At 39.1% G+C, this 1,944-nt stretch overlaps 1 protein-coding gene across 1 annotated transcript in view; it reads right to left on the minus strand.

Annotated features, from left to right (window-relative positions):
* Positions 1-684: 684 nt before the first annotated feature.
* The window catches only part of LOC102670974 (protein pangolin, isoforms A/H/I/S-like), a 38,219-nt gene continuing 36,959 nt past the window's right edge, over positions 685-1,944 (minus strand). The window contains exon 3 of the mRNA XM_006612242.2: positions 685-938. Within this exon, the coding sequence (XP_006612305.1) occupies positions 685-938 (254 nt within the window). The remainder of the gene's footprint in view (positions 939-1,944) is intronic.

Below are 1,944 nucleotides of genomic sequence, written 5' to 3' on the forward strand. Positions count from 1 at the left end.
GAGGGGGAAAAAATTGAGAAACGGAGAGATGGAGGGAGAGAGAGAGAGAGAGAAAGAAGATGGCGGATTAATAATTTAGAGGCGTCGCGGAAAGAGAAACAATTCTAAGCGCCGTTTCCATCGCCGGCACTTTATCATCGGGGGGGCCAACCGCGCGAACGTTCGCTCGTAAATAAATCGTGAATCCAATTTGTGGCCGCCATAAATCAATACGGGAATCACGATCCTCAAAGGGCGAGGAGAGAGAGACAGAGAGAGAGAGAAGTCTTCGACTCTGACAGACCGGAACCGGCGACACGATCGCGTTCTTCCTTGCACGATTCAGCGTTTAATAGGGATCCGAAATAGAATCTCGGCCGATCTTTGTATTCGAGAGTTCGATCGGTCTCGAGATCGAGAGGATCCATAATAGGGATGAAATGAATTTGTTTTTAACTTGTAAGAGTATCATCTCTGATGCGACAGATTGATATTATTTTTTCTGTATGCCTCTGATGTCCCTTTATTTTTTCTTTTTCTTTTCTATACGAGTTAAAGATTCCATAAACGAAACAAAGTTCATTTATAAGGCACGAAGATTTGTAGAAAATGAGACACAACGGGGGGGATGAAAAGTGAAATTCGCAAAAGTGTTGATCGTTTTAATCTTGCGTAAAATGAAATTAAGAAAATTTATCAGAAATCTTAATCGTTAATGACGTTAGGAATAAAAATCCTGGCAAGAAGGGGGAAAGTTTTAGAGAGAGTTTCGAAATCCCTCGCGGATTCGTCCTTGAGCTCTTTTCTTCGGACAGGTAAAACGATACGGGAAACAATAAAATGATAAACACTCACCATAGACACAGGAATGGGTCCTCCGGCGCCATTGGGGTAAGGATACGGCGAGACGAGGTAGCCCATGTTGAACGACGAGGTATGTGGCGTCGGATCCACCTTACCTGTTCGAAAAAGGAAAAAAGAAAAAGACAACAGGTGAGCACGTCAGGTTGGTATTGGAAATTATCGAAAAAACAGATCTCGATCGTGGGCCCCGTTAGGCGGGACCATTCTTAACACTTAACTCCGAGCCTAACTCTTCATATTCTTTCTAATCTATCTTTAATTAAAAGATATACGCGTTTTGGAAAATATATATTTTTTTATTTTATTTATCTAAGACCGTCCAGCATAATTTTCATTTAATCGGAATTTTTAATCCCACGCTACGGTTGCTCTTTGAACCATTTTTTTTCGATCCAATCTTGTTTCCTTCGAATTAAAAATGTTCACTCACTTTCGCAGAAAAATTAATTAAATAACGTAAGAAAGAATTAAAGTTATGCAAATGTAATGCACGCGTACAAATTTCGCTGTGAATCATTTTCGATCCGATCTCGCTTCCTTCGTTATTTATTAAAAATATTATATAAAAAAAATTATAATAATAATAAATATATAGAAATAAAAACACTTGTATTATTTACAATAATTATTCGAAGCTCGAATATTAATTGAAACCTATCAATCCTCAAAAAAAGAAAGGAACAAAAATTAACATAATTCCTCCCTCTTATCAAAGTATTATCGCGTCATTGAACCACTCTATTCGTTCGAACGAGATTAAAAACAATAATCGAGGAATCCAACCCTTTTTTTTATTTTTTTCGTTAAATAAACGACACGACGCATTATTTTCCCGATCGTTTTCGCGATATATCATCAGGATTAATCAGAAAAAAATATGAAGTGCAAAAAAGCACGAAGGCTCTGCGCCGGCAAGCGTGAAAAATCCAACGAGCCTTTTCACCCATCGAAGTTTATCTTTTCACGCTTATCCGGCGTAAACGGTCTTCGAATAATTATATCCGACGATTCCCTCCCTGGCAATTAAACGCAGCTACCCAGCACGCAACACGGAGCGTACACGGATCCGAGCCGTTTCCAGCTCCGTAACGTGTACCGCCA

Source organism: Apis dorsata, unplaced genomic scaffold (assembly GCF_000469605.1).
Source record: "Apis dorsata unplaced genomic scaffold, Apis dorsata 1.3 scaffold_99, whole genome shotgun sequence".
In the NCBI taxonomy this organism is placed as follows: Eukaryota; Metazoa; Arthropoda; class Insecta; order Hymenoptera; family Apidae; genus Apis; species Apis dorsata.